Source organism: Manis pentadactyla, chromosome 3, assembly GCF_030020395.1.
Source record: "Manis pentadactyla isolate mManPen7 chromosome 3, mManPen7.hap1, whole genome shotgun sequence".
NCBI lineage: Eukaryota > Metazoa > Chordata > Mammalia > Pholidota > Manidae > Manis > Manis pentadactyla.
Window position 1 is genome coordinate 828,009 of NC_080021.1, and position 17,991 is coordinate 845,999.

At 50.3% G+C, this 17,991-nt stretch overlaps 1 protein-coding gene across 2 annotated transcripts in view; it reads right to left on the minus strand.

The window, feature by feature from the left end:
* The window catches only part of MROH1 (maestro heat like repeat family member 1), a 77,138-nt gene that overhangs the window by 57,323 nt on the left and 1,824 nt on the right, over window positions 1-17,991 (minus strand). For both annotated transcript variants that reach the window (XM_036923118.2, XM_057497620.1), the window contains exons 2-6: window positions 11,373-11,441; window positions 10,258-10,403; window positions 3,736-3,867; window positions 3,287-3,449; window positions 3,004-3,102 (exon numbers count right to left, since the gene is read on the minus strand). In XM_036923118.2, the coding sequence (XP_036779013.2) occupies window positions 3,004-3,102; window positions 3,287-3,449; window positions 3,736-3,867; window positions 10,258-10,403; window positions 11,373-11,394 (562 nt within the window). In that variant the 5' untranslated portion in view covers window positions 11,395-11,441. The remainder of the gene's footprint in view (window positions 1-3,003; window positions 3,103-3,286; window positions 3,450-3,735; window positions 3,868-10,257; window positions 10,404-11,372; window positions 11,442-17,991) is intronic.

Here is a 17,991-nt window from a genome sequence, read left to right on the forward strand (position 1 = left end):
GGCCAAGTGTCCACCTTGCCCCCCACAGACAGGCATGAGTGTCACATGCTTGGCAAGGGCAGCAGTACCAGGCATGGCGTGCGCCCCAGGTTGAGTGCGGGACAGAGCCCAGGTACCAAGTGGAGGTGGACAGGCCGAGACAGAGGGCTGTGTCTGTGAAGGCGACCACGGCCGTGGATGTCCAGCTGGGCAAGTCCAGGCTCAGGTGTGTACCTGTGAGTGGTCAGCAGGGGCTGGGCCGTGGGTCGAGGGAGAAGACAGGGAACCGAGGAGAGAGGATGAAGCCCAGCCCCCCGTCACGCAGTCCTGCTAAGGCCAGGCAGCAGGAGCGGCGGGGCCTCACGTCCAGGCCACCCTCACCCGGCACAGAGGGAAGGAGACTGCAGCAGCGCACGACCGCCTTGAGGCAGCTCCCTGCACACCTACGGCTTCACTTGGGTGGACCCTGCCCAGGACCCACTAACCCGGCCCACTTACAAGGCTATTCCCAGCGTGTGTGACCCACAGGCCAACAGAAAATGAGCCAGAACCCAACCCTCCATGAGGCAACCCATGGGGTCAAGCTTCCAGAAGAAGGAATTAAAGAAATTTCATGCCTCCTAGAGTCCATGGAGGGAAGTTTCTCTCATCAGCCACCCTTTGGCTGAGGATGAGCCCTTGGGGGTCCAGTTCAGGGGGTTCTGACCCCTCAGCACCACAAGGCCTTGGTGCCCACCTGCCACGTGGCTACAGCTGCCTCCCCAGCCATGCAGCCTGCATGTGGGTCACACTGACCAGCATGTCCAGGGACTGTGTAGCGTGTGCACCTCATGGGCTGTGTTAACTTTTAATCGGTCACATGCTTGGGGTCAGAGCAATGTTCACACTGCCCGCTGCCCACGTCACCCTCGCTCCAGAAGCACACACAGTGGGTCAGGCTCTGTCTCTGGCTGAAAGTAAGGCAGGCCTCTGTGTGACACATCCACAGTGTCCCTGCAGGGCTCCCCAGGCCAGGGCCGCGCACTCCCAGCACACAGCCCCCTCCCCGTGGCAGCCTCTGTAGTCTCCTTGGTCCTCCAGGCGTGAACCATGAGTGCAACCTGCACACATTCTGCCAGGTGCCCAGGGTCCCCAGGGCCCTGCCGCATGGGGCGCACCCCTCTGCATGGACCCTCAATTCTCAAAAAAAGTCCCCACTCTGCTGCTCAAACAGCCTCTGGGCGAGGTCTGGCTCCGGCTCCCCGGGGCTGGGGAGAAGCCCCGGCCGCCCACCTCCTGTCTGCTCCTGCACCACCTGCGCCCAGCCAGGAGCAACAGGAGGGCCTTTCCAAGTAGGCCACCCCCACAGCACCCCTGCAATCTCCGTCCTCCTGTCCGGCATCTGTTATCTGTTATCTGTTACCCGTCTCTCCCTCCTATTTTCTCTATTCTTGCTGTTTTCTGGGGGATTTCCTCAACTTTGTCATCCATTTCTGTCTTCCATGTTATCATGTTTCTAATTCGCGAGAGCTCCATACCGTCCTCATACATAGCCTCTGGGCAGCAGTAAGTCCCACGGGGGGAGCCCGCACTCCGCCCACTGCCCCCAGCACCCCTGCTTTGGTGCCCTCTCTCCCATCAGGCTCTCCTGGCAGCCAGTCTTTGTGGCTGCCTGATGGTGCTGCAGGGTGGGCCTGGCCCGCCGTGCACCCAGCTGTCTGGGAGACGTCAAGGCTTCTCTGGGCCCTTCCAGCCCTTGTCCTGCCGGCCTCAGCATGCTGTGCACGGATGGGTGGGAACCTTCACATGGGCACGCATCCTACTGCTGGCCAGCGCCGCCACCCTTGGCGGGCCTGGGCATCTTGCTGAGGTGGATGCACGCCCACCCAGAACCAGAGGCGGCCTGCAGGACAGAGGCCTGCCCTCTTGTGGCTGCCGCACAGCAGAGTGTCTGCTGGCAAGCCCACTGGTCCCACACACCAGTGAGAATACCTACATGGTAAAACTGGCAGGAGGCCCCAGACCCACGAGGAAGGGACAAGGGCTCCTGAGACCTGTTGCAAGCTGCCTGCTCCGAACCCCAGCAGCCAGGAAGACTGATGTGTGTCCTCCTAGGTACCGTGCAGGCAAACGATGACCGAGCCCAGGGGACCAGAGCCCCTCTCATGGCCCTCCAGCCTGGCCGCACTGCCCTGGGCCCCTGCTCCACACCCTCCCACCCTGCTTCAGCTCCCATAAGTATTTGCTTAAGGCCACAACCCACACAGCTGTCATGGCTCCTTCTGGTCCTGCTTCTGCATTCCCAGCTCAGCTGCCTGGAATCCTATCACAAATTCCCTTTTTTAGCCCAAACCAGGCTCTGTCAATCACCCTGAGCCCACCGTCACCCAGAGGTCCCTTGGTGGAGGGGCCTGTGGGAGCAAGGCAGCAAAAAGGCCATGGCAGGACTGGCACGTCCCGGGCCCCTGGACCCAAAGCCACCTCGAGGAGCACGGGGGCCCAAGACTCCAGGCCCTGCCACAAAACCCTCAGGTGTGCACGGACAAGGCAGCTTCCCCAGCACCCCACCCCATGTTCCTGTGCCCCGAGAGGTGGGCCAAGAGGTGGCCAAGGCAGAACTAGGTCAGCTGACAAAGCTCCTACCCCTCAGGTGATGCTGTCCCTGTCACTGCACCCACTACTGTCACCTATCCCTTGCCAGGGCACACACACCAGGGGCAGGACGGCAGGCAACCCGTTCCAGTGCCCAGAGAGCACCAAACAGGAAGTGGCCACTGCCTAGAGGAAGCCTCTTCCCACCCCCCACCCCAGGTGTCCAGGCATTAGGGGGATGCTGTGCAAGGGGCAGAGGGGGTCCCAGCAGCAGACAGAAGCAGCCAGAGGGCAGGGCCTGGAACCTACACCTCTGCAGCCACCCTTCCCTCAACTTCCCTGCCTTCCGTCTGTGCCCTGAAGGACCCAGGCCCCCACAAAGAGGCACTGGAGATGGAATGCCAAAGAGTGGGCAGGCAGCGCCCAGTCCTGCCCTGGGAGACCCCATCTTACCATAGCAGAGCACCACCCTCGTTGTGTCATGCTTGGCCGCGCCCAGCATGGGCAGCATGGTGCTTAGGATGGACGTCAGGAAGGGCACCGTGCCGAACACTGCAGAGGGGGCATGTCAAGCCCACTGCCCCCACCCCACCGTCCCTCCCAAGCCCAGGGGCCACATGGCGGGGAGGGCCGAGCCTTCAGGGTGGAGCTGGAAAGCCACCATACTGAGAGGCTTGGGGGGGTGCTCAGGGCTCACTCGAGACGGGTGGGGAGTCAGGGCCAAGCTGCCACCTACCATTGGCAACTGCGAGGTCGGCCAGCGTCTGCACCACAAAGTGGTGCGGCAGGGCCCCAGGCTGGAACTTGCTCAGTACCTCCTCCATCACCAGGCCGATGTGCTGCTTCCCCACCGTCACCAGGACATTGCTGGCGGCCTGCTGCCAGTCACAAACCAATTCCTGTACCCCCAAGAAACCCTAAACTAGCACCCCAACCAGAGCAGAGAGGACCTCACCCTGAAATCCACCAAGGGGCAAAAACCAGACACTTGTCCTCAGCTGGGAGGCCTGTCAGAGGGGCCCTTGCACCCGGGGCCTCCCACCCCAGGAGGGTAGTCAATGCACAGGACTGAGAGGCCAGCCCCAGCTCTGCAAGGCAAACCCACGTGCTCAGCGCACTCGGGCAGAAAGGCCCTGGAGGAGGCACCTGTCCCCGCCCGGCCGAGCCTGCCCGCGCCCCGAGCACCTTCGCCTTGGTCATCTCCCTGGAGGCCAGGAGGACGGCAGCCCCGGCCACGGCCTTGTCCAGCTCGCCGGTGTGACCGCTCACCACCTTCTCCATGGCCCTCAGGATCGCCATCCGGTGTGGACGCGCCAGCTGAGGAGAGAGGTGGCCAAGGGCGGCCCCGGAAGGTGAGCTGTGCACCCGGGCACCCTGCCAGCACCACCCACTTTCTCTGCAGGGTTTACTCAAACAAAACCACCCCTTTCTGCCCCAACACAGAAGCAATACATCCAACCCTTCTTCCTGCCCCTCAGAACTTTCTTAAGGCCTCGCCCCAGAAAGGGCTCCTATTTGTGCGGGGGGCACATGGCCATCAGGAGGAGTCCCCCTCCCTGACCACCTTCGGGGCCTGCCTCAGCTGAACACCCAGTACCCCGTGTCCAGGACCTGCTCTCACAGCCCCTCCAGGCTCAGGAATGTGCCCAAGTCTTCTGAGTCTTAAATGTAAAGGACCACATGGCCGTGTCCCCCTCCAGCCACATCCCACCCACCCCACCAGGTCCTGGTCCTGGCGGCCCCACGTCCTGGTTAAGCCTCCACAAGCCGAGGCACAGGGCCAGCCCCACCTCCACCCAGACCCATCCCCACTACTCTGCACCCATCTTCTGTCACCAAGGACACACAGATGCCGCCACCGCTGTGGGGACAGGCCTGGAAGGACAGAACGCTCCACAGCTCAGCAGAGCCGAACCAGGAGTTCTTCCAGGGTGCTGACACACTGCAGGTGAGGCCACACACACCAGGACTGGGACCACGACCAGGACCCCCTGAAGCCCCTATCCACAGGAATGGAGTGTCCAGACCATGGTACAGATGAGGGAGGCACAATCTCTAGGTGGCAGACAGGGCCCAGGCCAGTGAGAACAGTGCAGCATAGGTGGGGCTGCAGCCCAGGTGACAACATGCCCCCGGCTCCCTCCCACACAACTGCCACAGCAGGAGTGGGAGCAGCAGATCAGGTGGACATATCAGCACCATCCCCATGTCAGCACTGTCTCCCCAGCACAGCCCCCCCATCAGCACTGTCCTCCATCAGCACCCGCCCCCCAACAGTACCGCCCATCAGCACCATCCCCCATCAGCACCATCCCCACGTCAGCACTGTCCCCTCAGCACCCTCCCATCAGCACCAGCCCCCCATCATCCCCCCATCAGCACCATCCCATTAGCACCGTCCCTCCAGCACCATTCCCCCATCAGCACCGCCCCCCCTAACAGTACCGCCCATCAGCACCAGCCCCCATCAGCACCATCCCATTAGCACCGTCCCCCCATCAGCACTGTCCCCCCAGTCAGTACTGTCCCCACATCAGCACCATCCCCACATTGGCACCTTCAGCTCAGTAAAGAAAGCCAACTGCAATGTCCAGACCTGTTTGAATGGTGTGGACGCCACGCTGCCTGGGTGAGCCAGCACCCAGAAGCTCATGTATGTGGACGGTGGCAGGCAGCACCCGCGCCCAAGCCACACTGTGCATGGCTGTGGCGTGACTCAGAGTCGGGAGCGCTAGGGGTCGATTTGCTGAGCATGCAACACACTCTGACCACCTGCCACCAGGACCACATGGACATAATTTTTATTCCTGAGAAAAGCCAACAGAGATCAAAGTGACAGGCACACTGCGTTTGCAGCAGCCCCTTGGGCTGAGTGCACCCTCCACCCTCTCCTTTCAGGCCTCTGCAAGCAGGCAGGCTTGCCCTTAAATTCTGAATCTGACAGTCATTACTTCAGGTCTTCTTCATCTGGACGCCCTCCCCAGGGAGGAAACTGAGTGCTCCGAGGGAAGTCCTCCTCGCTGGAGCTGAGCCATCACTGAAAGACAGGACTGGAGCACGAGACACGTTTTCTTTGCATTATGACAGAATTTGGGGAAAGAATGTAAAGTGAATGTAAACTGGGATGCCTCTAACCCAAATCCCCACCGACCTGGGAGCTGTAGCTCTGACATGGCTGCAATGTGAACACTCTCAATACGGACTCACATTACTTCTGTCTGCTTTAAATACGGTCGCTTTTTTATTCTTGGTCTTGGAAATACACTGCAAGGCACGTTATATGCCCTTTTTTTAAAATTTTGGTATCATTGATATAAAATCACATGAGCAACATGGTCCTTACTAGATTCCCCCCCACATACCCCATTACAGTCACTGTCCATCAGTGCAGTAAGATGCTACAGAGTCACTACTTGTCTTCTCTGCGCTATACGGCCTTCCCCGTGCCCCTTCCCCATATTATGTGTGCTAATCATAATGCCCCTTATTCCCCTTGTCCCTCCCTTCCCACCCCCACCCAGTCCCTTTCCCTTTGGTAACTGTTAGTCCATTCTTGGGTTCTGTGAGTCTGCTGCTGTTTTGTTCCTTCAGTTTTTTCTCTGTTCTTATGCTCCACAGATGAGTGAAATTATTTACTTGTCTTTCTCTGCCTGGCTTACTTCACTGAGCATAATTCCCTCTTGCTCCATCCATGCTTTTTCAAATTGTTGGGATTTGTTTTCTTTTTTATGGCCGAATAGCATTCCATTGTGTATATGTACCACCTCTTCTTTATCCATTCATCTACTGATGGACACTTAGGTTGCTTCCATTTCTTGGTTATTGTAAATAGTGCTGTGATAAACATAGGGGTGCATATGTCTTTTTGACACTGGAATACATTCTTAGGGTAAACTCCTAGGAGTGGAATTCCTGGGTCAAATGGTATTTCTATTTTTAGTTTTTTGAGGAACCTCCATACTGCTTTCCACAGTGGTTGAACTAGCTTACATTCCCACCAGCAGCGTGGGAGGGTTCCCATTTCTCCGCATCCCTGCCAGCATTGGTTGTTCCTGGTCGTTTTGATGTTGGCCGTCTTAACTGGTGTGAGGTGATATCTCATTGTGGTTTTCATTTGCATTTCCCAGATAATCAGCAATGTGATATACACCCACTTTTAACTGCTTTTGTTTTCTCATATGTGAGGACTCCGTGGGAGAAACTGCTTGGTTCCCCTGGAAAGCAGAGTGGAGACGTGGAACTGCTGGGGCTGGGGTCTGTGGGCTCCCACTGTCTGGCAGCCACTGTTCTGGCCAGCATGTCCGTCAGTGCAGTGGGACAGATGGTGCAACTGGGCCAGCGAGCCTGGGACAGGCAATGGAACTAGAAACCTAGGTGCCCATCAAAAAGGTTCATTGTCTGACACAAAGAAATAAAAGGCATCCAGATAGGAAAGGAAGAAGTTAAACTGCCACTATCTGCAGATGACATGACATTATACATAGAAAACCCTAAAGATTCCACCAAAAAACTATTAGAACTAATAACTGAATTCAGCAAAGTTGTGGGATACAAAATTAATACACAGAAATCTGTTGCAGTTCTATATACTAACAAAGAATTAGAAGAAACAGAAATCAGGAAAACAACTCCATTTACAACTGCATCAAAAAGAATAAAATACCTGAATATAAACCTAACCAAGGAGATGAAAGACCTATACCCTGAAAACTATAAGACACTGGGGAGAGAAATTAAAGAAGACATCAATAACTGGAAATCTATCCCATGCTCATAGATAGGAAGAATTCATATTGTCAAAATGGCCATCCTGCCTAAAGCAATCTACAGATTCAATGCAATCCCTATCAAAATACCAACAGCATTTTTCAATGAAATAGAGCAAATAGTTCTAAAATTCATATGGAACCACAAACGACCCTGAATAGCCAAAGAAATCCTGAGAAGGAAGAATAAAGTGGGGGGAATTACGTTCCCTGACTTCAAGCTCTACTACAAAGCCACAGTAATCAACACAGTACTGTCACAAGAACAGACCCATAGACCAATGGAACAGACTAGAGAACCCAGACATAAACCCAAGCACATATGGTCAAGTAATATACAATAAAGCAGCCATGGATATATACAATGGGGAAATGACAGCCTCTTCAACAGCTGGCGTTGGCAAAACTGGACAGCTACATGTAAGAGAATGAAACTAGATCATTGTCTAACCCCATACACAAAAGTAAACTCAAAACGGATCAAAGACCTGAATGTAAATCATGAAACCATAAAACTCTTAGAAAAAACATAGGCAAAAATCTCTTGGACATAAACACGAGCAACTTCTCTATGAACATGTCTCCCCTGGCAAGGAAACAAACAAAAGAAATGAACAAGTGGGACTATATCAAATTAAAAAGCTTCTGTACAGCAAAGGACACCATCAGTAGAACAAAAAAAATCCTACAGTATAGGAGAATATATTCATAAATGATAGATCTGATAAAGGGTTGACATCCAAAATATATAAAGAGCTCATGCACCTCAACAAACAAAAAGCAAATAAGCCAATTTAAAAATGGGCACAGGATCTGAACAGACAATTCTCCAAAGAAGAAATTCAGATGGCCAACAGACACATGAAAAGATTCTCCACGTCACTAGTCATCAGGGAAATGCAAATTAAAACCACAGTGAGATATCGCTTCACACCAGTTAGGATGGCCACCATCCAAAAGACAAACAACAACAAATGTTGGCAAGGTTGTGGAGAAAGGGGAACCCTCCTACACTGCTGGTGGGAATGTAAACTAGTTCAACCATTGTGGAGAGCAGTATGGAGGTTCCTCAAAACACTAAAAATAGAAATACCATTTGACTCAGGAGTTCAACTCCTAGGAATTCACCCTAAGAATGCAGGAGCCCAGTTTGAAAAAGACAAATGCACCCCTATGTTTATCACAGCACGATTCACAATAGCCAAGAAATGGAAGCAACCTAAGTGTCCATCAGTAGATGAATGGATAAAGAAGATGTGGTACATATACACAATAGAATATTATTCAGCCATAACAAGAAAAGAAATCCTACCATTTGCAACAACATGGATGGAGTTAGAGGGTATTATGCTCAGTGAAATAAGCCAGGCAGAGAAAGACAAGTACCAGATGATTTCACTCCTATGTGGAGTATAAGAACAAAGGAAAATTGAAGGAACAAAACAGCAGCAGAATCACAGAACCCAAGAATGGACTAACAGTTACCAAAGGGAAAGGGACTGCGGAGGATGGGTGGGAAGGGAGGGATAAGGGTAGAAAGGGGCATTACGATTAGCAGACACAATGTAGTGGGGGTGTCACAGGGAAGGCAGTATAGAACAGAGAAGACAAGTAGTGACTCTATAGCATCTTACTACGCTGATGGACAGTATGGGGTATGTGGTGGGGACTAGATAATGGGGGGAATCTAGTAACCATAATGTTGCTCGTGTAGCTGTATATTAATGATACCAAAATGAAGAATAAAAATAAATCATAAAATAAATAAACTAAAAAATTTTTTTCAATAAAAAAATAAAAATAAAAATAACAAAGCTCTTTTAGCCACCTTTGGTATTCTTCCCCTGCTTCCTCAAAATTTCCTGGGCAGCCCTAACTTTCTTTGTCTAACAATCAGACACAGAATTCAGTGCACCATGGTGATAAAGCCTTTCAGCCATGCACCCTAGGCCCTGACACCCAGCACATCAGGAATGCAAAGCTCCATGAGCCTGAGAACAGCTGTGTGGGCACATGTCAGGCCAACATGAGGGCACAGCTCTGTCTGCTGCATCTACAAGTGGCACATCTCCAATCCAGGTCCCAGCAGGCAGGCCTAGTGCTCCCATGCAAGCACAAAGGGCCATGGAAGCTCAGCCAGCCAGTGGGAGGGAGGCGAGCCCCTCAGCACCAGCCACCACAAACCTGCCACGGTCAGCTCAACAGCCACTCAGTGGCACTGGGCTATTTCTCCCAGGAGAGGGCAGCTGATGATGTGAGAGAGAAAACTAATGAAGGATGGAGATCCCTTTCTACAATTTGAAATGTCTGAACAATAAGAGAAATGGTCTTTTGAGACTGCAAAAGGATCTTCCTCTTCCAGGAATGGCCCTAAAACAAAAACTGAGGAAACAGAAGCAGTGCACTATTATTACAGACAACAGGGAGCTGGGAGTGCCATGGAGCCTAGCCAAGACCCAGGAGAGGGCAGAACACCAGGAGGAAGGTTGGCCCTAGCTCAGGTGGGCAAGCCAGCATCCCTGCTGGGCTGCAGTCGGGACAGCTGAGGAGGGAGTTAGCAACGTCTGGGGCAGGCAACGGGCTTTACGTTCCAGCCTCTAAGAGCGCCAGTCCACCTGTTACTCTTCTTGCGGCTGGTGGGAAGCAGCCTTTTCTGCCCTGGGGAGTTGACAGCACAGGGCCGGCAGGGAGAGCCATCCAGTCTCCAGCCAGGGAGTGAAAGAGGACATCACCATTGGGCCTCCATTCGAGAGCCCTGGCTGCTGCAGTGCTGACCCCCTCGCCCCACGCCCCCCAAAAAGAGAACAAGACACAGGCCGTAAGACAACACTGGTCATCTCCCTGGGAGCAGCCCACCTCCAAGAAGCCTGGGCTTGCTGGAGGCTGGCTGCACCTGCCCACCTGCCCCCCAACCACAGCAGGCCCCGCCCTCTGGGGATACCTTCTCCTGCTGCCTCATGTACTGCTCACAAGCGCGCAGTGCCTCCTCTGGCTGCGACTCCCCGAGTGCGCACAGGGCGCCACACACCTGCTCCTGCACCAGCGGGTCCTTGTCAGAGACGGCGTCCAGCAGGATGGCGGACAACCCTGCAGTAACAGAGCCGGGTGCGCGTGCTCAGGCCGGCACCGACCCCACCATGCCCGCCCGCAGCACCTGACTCGGACCCAGAACTGAGACGACACCCACCCCATGGCCTGGCCACTCTGCATGCACGCCTCGGCTGCGCAGATCTGACCTACTGTTGCCCACGTACCCCCACCTCACTCGGGTGTGTGTGGCGGTTCCCGACCTAAAAGGCATTCCAGCCACTTGTACCTTGGCTTTACATCCCAAGGGGCGATGGCGTCAAGCCTCCTGCCCCCACCCTGGACCACACAGAGGTCACAGGCTCCAAGCTGCGTGGGAAGCCGCCCCCCTAGAGCCCACGCTTTGCCTTGCCCCTTGCTGCCCCAGCCCCACCACCTGCTCTGGGAGACTTCACCCCCCCATCCCAAACACCAGCAGCCCACACCCAGAGCCAGGAGTGTCCTGCTCAGTGCCCTGTGGGCAGGAACTCATCATCCTCAGTGTCCTGAGTGCTCAGGGATCCGTGTCTGCATGTGCGCTCACAGGTCCCACCCCTGGGAACAGTGCTCTGCGAGGCAGGTCTGCCTCTTCCCCACCTCCAACCAGCCGGCTGTGCCCTCAGCAAACTGCTGGCCCTGGCTGTAGGGGCAGAGTGGCCAGCCAGAGTGGACAACACACCTGGGGCTTGTGTAGAAAAGGGCAAAGGTACAGAGACCTGCTCCCACCTAAGCACGGCAATCCCCGGCACCCTGCAAACACTGTTGCCTACATCAGACCGAGCCTGCAGCCAAATCGGCCCCAACCATGGCAGTATCTGCAGAGACTTGTTTTCTTTAATGAAAACTTAGAGAAAGCTTTGCACCCCAGTCATTCCTCAACTACAGCTGCACATGCCAAGCATCTATCTATGTCCTAAACTTAGAAGCAGGCAGGCTGATGCCAAGGCCTGCCCAGGAGGCCAACGCACACCCTGTCCCGCCTGCACTCACTCTGCACGTAGGACTCTGTCATTGCTGTGGCCTCAGCTTCCAGTCACCCAACGTGCGTGGTTCTCGAACCTGGAGTAACCAAAACAGCACATTTAATTCACAGCCTTCTCAGTTACTGTATTTGTGTAAAACACAATTCAGAACAATTTGCTCTGGGAGAACTCTGCCTCACAGTGGCCTGGGCAAGTGTGCTGAGCACCCCACCTACAGCACCTTCCTTGGCTCTCTAAAGAGAAGGCACAGGGAAGGCTGCATGGCTGCTGGTCTGTGCACAGCAGGGATACGTCTCCTGAGGGATGACGGCAGCCAGGATCCCTGGGGCCAGCATTTCCCGTGCCTGAGAACACCAGTGCAGCACTCTACAGGCCTCCAGGGACAGAGAGGTGGGGACAGGCAGCATGGATACAGGGGGCTCACGGGGGCCTGAAACCAGCCAACCAGCCCATGGGGCCTGAGCCACAGCTGCAAACACCACATGCCTTGAACCACCACTTGCCACGGACAGACCTCCACGGGACAGCTGGCTGCTTTCTGACACATGTGTCCTCTGTTTGGGGTGATTCCACTGCCCCATCAGTCCCTTGATCAGGTCCCATGCACAAAAAGATGGAGATAATAAAGCAGAGATGCTGGGGGAGGAGCCAAGATGGCGGCATGAGTAGGGCAGCGGAAATCTCCTCCCAAAACCACATATATTTTTGAAAATACAACAAATACAATTATTCCTAAAAGAGAGACCAGAAGACACAGGACAACAGTCAGACTACATCTACACAGGTGAGAACCCAGCGCCTCGCAAAGGGGGTGAGATACAAGCCCTGGCCTGGCGGGACCCGAGCGCCACCCCTACCCCAGCTTCTGGCGGGAGGAGAGGAGTCAGAGTGGGGAGGGAGAGGGAGCCCAGGACTGCTAAGTAGCCAGCCCCAGCCATCCGCACCAGAGCGCAGACACACAATGCGTGGGGTGCTGGATACCAGGGAAACGGGACAGTAAAACCTGCAAGCGGGTCACTGCAGCCGGCACCCCTGGGACAAAAGAAAAGACAGTGCCCTTTGAAAGTCTTAAAGGGACAGGGGCCTGACAGCTGGATGGAAGCGTCCCAGCACACTCAGCCCAGCAGCTGGGAATCCCGGGGAACTCTGGGCGCCTTAACCCCCTGGGCAGCAGAGCAGCTCGGAGGCCCCTCATGGCGATAAACAGCCTCCTGCCCGCTCCCCCTCCGGCACGGCTCTGCCATAGTGGAGCAGTAGCCTGAGGCCGGTCACGCCCACAGCAGCAGGGCAGGGCTTCTTTCACTGCAGCCAGGCAAGAATCAGAGACCCGTCTGCACGAAGCTGCCCAGCACAAGCCACTGGGGGTCGCTGTTCTCCCAGGAAAGGAAGGCCACAAACCAGCAAGAAGGGACGTTCTCCCACCGACACACGTGCCAGCTCCCCACAACTACCTCTATCACCATGAAAAGGCAGAAGAATTTAATCCAGACCAAAATTACAGAGACAACCTCTGAGAAGGAGCTTGGAGAGAGAGACATAACCAATCTTTCTGAAAAAGAATTCAAAATAAAGGTCATAACCATGCTGATTGAGCTACAGAGAAAAATGCAAGAGCTAACGGACAAAGTAGGGATGGAGACTACAGAAATAAAACAGTCTCTGGAAGGACTTAAAGCAGAATGGATAGGATGCAAGACGCCATTGATGGAATAGAAACCAGAGAACAGGAACGCAGAGAAGCTGACGCAGAGAGAGATGAAAAGATCTCCAGGAATGAAACAATATTAAGAGAACTGTGTGACCAATCCAAAAGGAACAATAGCCGCATTATAGGGGTACCAGAAGAAGAGAGAGAAAAAGGGATAGAAAGTGTATTTGAAGAAATAGTTGCTGAAAACTTCCCCAAACTGGGGGAGGAAATAGTCAATCAGACCACGGAAGCTAACAGACCTCCCAGAACAAGGGACCCAAGGAGGACAGCACCAAGACACATAATAATTAAAATGGCAAAGATCAAGGACAAGGACAGAGTTTTAAAGGCAGCTAGAGAGAAAAAGGTCACCTACAAAGGAAAGCCCATCAGGCTATCATCAGACTTCTCAACAGAAACCTTACAGGCCAGAAGAGAATGGCATGATATATTTAATGCAATGAAACAGAAGGGCCGTGAACCAAGAATACTATATCCAGCACAATTATCTTTTAAATATGAAGGAGGGATTAAACAATTCCCAGACAAGCAAAAGTTGAGGGAATTTGCCTCCCACAAACCACCTCAACAGGGTATTTTAGGGGGACTGCTCTAGATGGGAGCACTCCTAAGGCTAAACAGATGTCAGAAGAGAAAATAAAATCACAGCAAAGAAAGCAGACCAACCAAATACTAACTAAAGGCAAAAAATAAAATCGACTACCCACAAAAGCAGTTACAGGAAACACAAAAAAGCACAGAATAAAAAACCCAACATATAAAGAATGGAGGAGGAGGAATAAGAAGGGAGAGAAATAAAGGATCACCAGACAGTGTTTATAATAGCTCAATAAGCGAGTTAAGTTAGACACTAAGATAGTAAAGAAGCTAACCTTGAACTTTTGGTAACCACGAATCTAAAGCCTACAAGGGCAATAAGTACATATCTTTCAATAGTCACCCTAAATGTAAATGGACTGAATGCACCAATCAAAAGACACAGAGTAATAGAATGGATAAAAAAGCAAGACCCATCTCTATGCTGCTTACAAGAGACTCATCTCAAACCCAAAGACATGCACAGACTAAAAGTCAAGGATGGAAAAAGATATTCCACGCAAACAACAGGGAGAGAAAAGCAGGTGTTGCAATACTAGTATCAGACAAAATAGACTTCAAAACAAAGTAAGTAACAAGAGATAAAGAAGGACATTACATAATGATAAAGGGGTCACTCCAACAAGAGGATATAACTATTATGAATATATACACACCCAACACAGGAGCACCAGCATATGTGAAACAAATACTAACAGAAATAAAGGGGGAAATAGACTGCAATGCATTCATTCTAGGAGACTTCAACACACCACTCACCCCAAAGAATAGATCCACCGGGCAGAAAATAAGTAAGGACACGGAAGCACTGAACAACACAGTAGAGCAGATGGACCTAATAGACATCTATAGAACTCTACATCCAAAAGCAACAGGATATACATTCTTCTCAAGTGCACATGGAACATTCTCCAGAATAGACCACATACTAGGCCACAAAAAGAGCCTCAGTAAATTCCAAAAGACTGAAATCCTACCAACCAACTTTTCAGACCACAAAGGTATAAAATTAGAAATAAATTCTACAAAGAAAACAAAAAGGCTCACAAACACATGGAGGCTTAACAACATGCTCCTAATTAATCAATGGATCAGCGAACAAATTAAAATAGAGATCAAGGAATATATAGAAACAAATGACAACAATAACACAAAGCCCCAACTTCTGTGGGACGCAGCGAAAGCAGTCTTAAGAGGAAAGTATATAGCGATCCAGGCACACTTGAAGAAGCAAGAACAATCCCAAATGAATAGTCTAACATCACAATTATCGAAATTGGAAAAAGAAGAACAAATGAGGCCTAAAGTCAGCAGAAGGAGGGACATAATAAAGATCAGAGAAGAAATAAATAAAATTGAGAATAAAACAATAGGAAAAAATCAATGAAACCAAGAACTGGTTCTTTGAGAAAATAAACAAAATAGATAAGCCTCTAGCCAGACTTATTAAGAGAAAAAGAGAATCAACACACATCAACAGAATCAGAAACGAGAAAGGAAAAATCACAACAGACCCCACAGAAATACAAAGAATTATTAGAGAATACTATGAAAACCTATATGCTAACAAGCTGGAAAACCTAGAAGAAATGGACAACTTCCTAGAAAAATACAACCTTCCAAGACTGACCCAGAAAGAAACAGACAATCTAAACAGACCAATTACCAGCAACGAAATTGAAGCAGTAATCAAAAACCTACCCAAGAACAAACCCCCCGGGCCAGATGGATTTACCTCAGAATTTTATCAGACATACAGAGAAGACATAACACCCATTCACCTTAAAGTTTTCCAAAAAATAGAAGAGGAGAGAATACTCCCAAACTCTTCTATGAAGCCAACATCACCCTAATACCAAAACTAGGCAAAGACCCCACCAAAAAAGAAAACTACAGACCAATATCCCTGATGAATGTAGATGCAAACATACTCAACAAAGTATTAGCAAACCGAATTCAAAAATACATCAAAAGGATCATACACCATGACCAAGTGGGATTCATCCCAGGGATACAAGAATTTGAAAATCCATCAACATCATCCACCACATCAACAAAAAGAAGGACAAAAACCACATGATCATCTCCATAGATGCTGAAAAAGCATTCGACAAAATTCAACATCCATTCGTGATAAAAGCTCTCAACAAACTGGGTATAGAGGGCAAGTACCTCAACATAATAAAAGCCATATATGATAAACCCACAGCCAACATCATACTGAACAGAGAGAAGTTGAAAGCTTTTCCTCTGAGATCGGGAACAAGACAGGGATGCCCACTCTCCCCACTGTTATTCAACATAGTACTGGAGGTCCTAGCCACAGCAATCAGACAAAACAAAGAAATACAAGGAATCCAGATTGGTAAAGAAGAAGTCTTTACACAACGGGGAAACTGTCACTATTTGCAGATGACATGATATTGTACATAAAAAAACCCTAAAGACTCCACTCCAAAACTACTAGAATATCGGAATTCAGCAAAGTTGCAGGATACAAAATTAACACACAGAAATCTGTGGCTTTCCTATACACTAACAATTAACTAATAGAAAGAGAAATCAGGAAAACAATTCCATTCACAATTGCATCAAAAAGAATAAAATACCTAGGAATAAACCTAACCAAGGAAGTGAAAGACCTATACCCTGAAAACTGTAAGACACTCTTAAGAGAAATTAAAGAGGTCACTAACAAATGGAAAGTCATCCCATGCTCCTGGCTAGGAAGAATTAATATTGTCAAAATGGCCATCGTGTCCAAAATAATATACAGATTTGATGCAATCCCTATCAAATTACCAACAGCATTCTTCAATGAACTGGAACAAATAGTTCAAAAATTCATATGGAAACACCAAATACCCCGAATAGCTAAAGCAATCCTGAGAAGGAAGAATAAAGTGAGGGGGATCTCACTCCCTAACTTCAAGCTCTACTACAAAGCCACAGTAATCAAGACAATTTGGTACTGGCACAAAAACAGAGCCACAGACCAATGGAACAGAATAGAGACTCCAAACATTAACCCAAACATATATGGTCAATTAATATTTGATAAAGGAGCCATGGACATACAACGGGGAAATGACAGTCTCTTCAACAGATGGTGCTGGCAAAACTGGACAGCTACATGTAAGAGAATGAAACTGGACCACTGTCTAACCCCATATACAAAAGTAAATTCAAAATGGATCAAAGACTTGAACGTAAGTCATGAAACCATAAAACTCTTAGAAAAAACATAGGCAAAAATCTCTTAGACATAAACATGAGTGACCTCTTCTGGAATATATCTCCCCGGGCAAGGGAAACAAATGCAAAAATGAACAAGTGGGACTATATCAAGCTGAAAAGCTTCTGTACAGCAAAGGACACCATCAATAAAACAAAAAGGTACCCTACAGTATGGGAGAATATATTCACAAATGACAGATCCAATAAAGGGTTGACATCCAAAATATATAAAGAGCTCACACACCTCAACAAACAAAAAGCAAATAATCCAATTAAAAAACGGGCAGAGGAGCTGAATAGACAGTTCTCTAAAGAAGAAATTCAGATGGCCAACAGACACATGAAAAGATGCTCCGCATTGCTTGTCATCAGAGAAATGCAAATTAAAACCACAATGAGATATCACCTCACACCAGTAAGGATGGCTACCATCCAAAAGACAAACAACAACAAGTGTTGGTGAGGTTGTAGAGAAAGGGGAACCCTCCTACACTGCTGGATGGAATGTAAATTAGTTCAACCATTGTGGAAAGCAGTATGGAGGTTCCTCAAAATGCTCAAAATAGACATACCATTTGACCCACGAATTCCACTTCTAGGAATTTACCCTAAGAATGCAGCAACCCAGTTTGAAAAAGACATATGCACCCCTATGTTTACTGCAGCACTATTTACAATAGCCAAGATAGGGAAGCAACCTAAGTGTCCATCAGTAGATGAATGGGTAGAGAAGATGTGGTACATATACACAATGGAATATTATTCAGCCATAACAAGAAAACAAATCCTACCATTTGCAACAACATGGATGGAGCTAGAGGGTATTATGCTCAGTGAAATAAGCCAGGCAGAGAAAGACAAGTACCAAATGATTTCACTCATCTGTGGAGTATAAGAACATAGAAAAACTGAAGGAAGAAAACAGTAGCAGATTCACAGAACCCAACAATGGACTAACAGGTACCAAAGGGAAACGGACTGGGGAGGATGGGTGGGAAGGGAGGGATAAGGGGGAAAAAGGGGCATTACGATTAGCACACATAACGTAGGGGGTGAGGGGTACGGGGAGGGCTGTACAACA